Consider the following 1,500-nt stretch of genomic DNA (forward strand, 5'->3'; position numbering starts at 1 on the left):
CTGCGCTTGCTGTGGGCGCAGCTGTCCGGCGAGATTTTGGGGAGGACGCTGGAGCCTCCGTGGGGGGCTCCTTAGAGCCCTGCCTGCGGGAAGGGCTCTGCTCCCTGGGGCACCTCAGACCTCCCAGCAGCAGCGGGGGGCTGGGGCCCCCCAGTGCCCCTAGGGAAGGTGAGCACGACCCCCAACCACGGAACCCCTTCTCTGCTCCCTGGGGCACCTCAGACCTCCCAGCAGCAGCGGGGGGCTGGGGCCCCCCAGTGCCCCTAGGGAAGGTGAGCACGACCCCCAACCACGGAACCCCTTTCCCCATCTGTCAGCAGTGGGGGTGCATCCCGCCGGCTGCCTGCTCCTGACAGCCCAGCCCCACTCCCCCCTGCCTCGGTTTCCCCTCCCGGAGGCGCTGGGGACAGAAAGCAGCCCCACAGGACAGCTCAGGAGGGGACCAGGAGCTCGTTAGGCAGCAATTAGCTCCCTCTGCCCCCCCAGGACCCCGGGCTGACGGCGGGAGCTCTCTCCCAAGGGCGAGGGGAGCAGCCTGCGGCCCCATGGGCTGTTTTTGCTGTCCCACTCACTGGGCACAGACGTCCTGGCTCTGTCCCTGCCTGTGGGCGAGCGTGTGCCGTCCGCACCGCCTCCGCCCCTGCCGAGCTGCCAGGAAATCTCATGAATCTCTGCAGATTTGGTCCCAAGTGGCTTTTTCATCCCCCGCCCCCCCCAACACTGTGCCGTGTTTCTGGCCTCTGCTCACTCCCCAGGGCTGGAGCCGGGCAGGGAGAGACGCGACAAGAGGGGATGAGGGACATGTTTCTTTTGGAGACGGATGCTTGGAGTCTGCTCTGGCACCCGGACCCCAAACCAGCCCGGAGGAGGGGACCGATGGCTGGGGACATCGAGGACGCGGCCACGCTGGTGCCCCATTGCTGAAGCCGCATCTTCCCCATCCCCGTGGCCTCGCGCTCCTCCCCGTGCGCTGGCATGTGTGGGGTGCGCACCGAGCTGGAGCGGGGTTTAGGTGTTTTGCCTCCTTTCACCCCTCCATCCCAGCTCTCCTCCCCTGGCCGTGGGTGTCTATCACCCGTCCCTGCACCCCGTAGCCATCCCTGACCTGAGAAGTCCTTCCCTGTGTCTCCGTCATCGTGGTGATGCTGCTTATCAGGGCTGAGACACCCACCCCCCCAAACTCGTGTCACCTAAGCAGAAGCTGCCTTGCTGGGGGAGAGGGCTGATCCCAGCCCGCAGGCGGGTGCCCTCCCAGTGTGGGACCCCACCGACCCATCCCCGTGCCACTCCAGGACGCGCCCCCGGGAGCTCGGCGGCGGGCGAAGGGCGGCGGAGAGCTCGGGAGACCTCGCCGGGGACCGAGGGGACCCGCATCAGCCAGGACCTGGTGGGGGGCAGCCTGGCCATCGACACGCTGCCGGCCAACGAGACGCGGATCGTGGTGAGTCGGGGCCCCCGCTGGTGCTGCCGGCAGCCCTCCCGCGTGCCCGGGGGCGGGTA

General features: G+C 68.6%; 1 protein-coding gene across 1 annotated transcript in view; it reads left to right on the top strand.

The window, feature by feature from the left end:
• Positions 1-1,500, top strand: part of PLXDC1 (plexin domain containing 1) — a 30,548-nt gene that overhangs the window by 10,318 nt on the left and 18,730 nt on the right. The window contains exons 2-3 of the mRNA XM_009274864.2: positions 22-168; positions 1,293-1,441. Of these exons, the coding sequence (XP_009273139.1) occupies positions 22-168; positions 1,293-1,441 (296 nt within the window). The remainder of the gene's footprint in view (positions 1-21; positions 169-1,292; positions 1,442-1,500) is intronic.

The sequence above is a fragment of the Aptenodytes forsteri genome, unplaced genomic scaffold, assembly GCF_000699145.1.
Source record: "Aptenodytes forsteri isolate BGI_AS27 unplaced genomic scaffold, ASM69914v1 Scaffold640, whole genome shotgun sequence".
Classification (NCBI taxonomy): Eukaryota; Metazoa; Chordata; class Aves; order Sphenisciformes; family Spheniscidae; genus Aptenodytes; species Aptenodytes forsteri.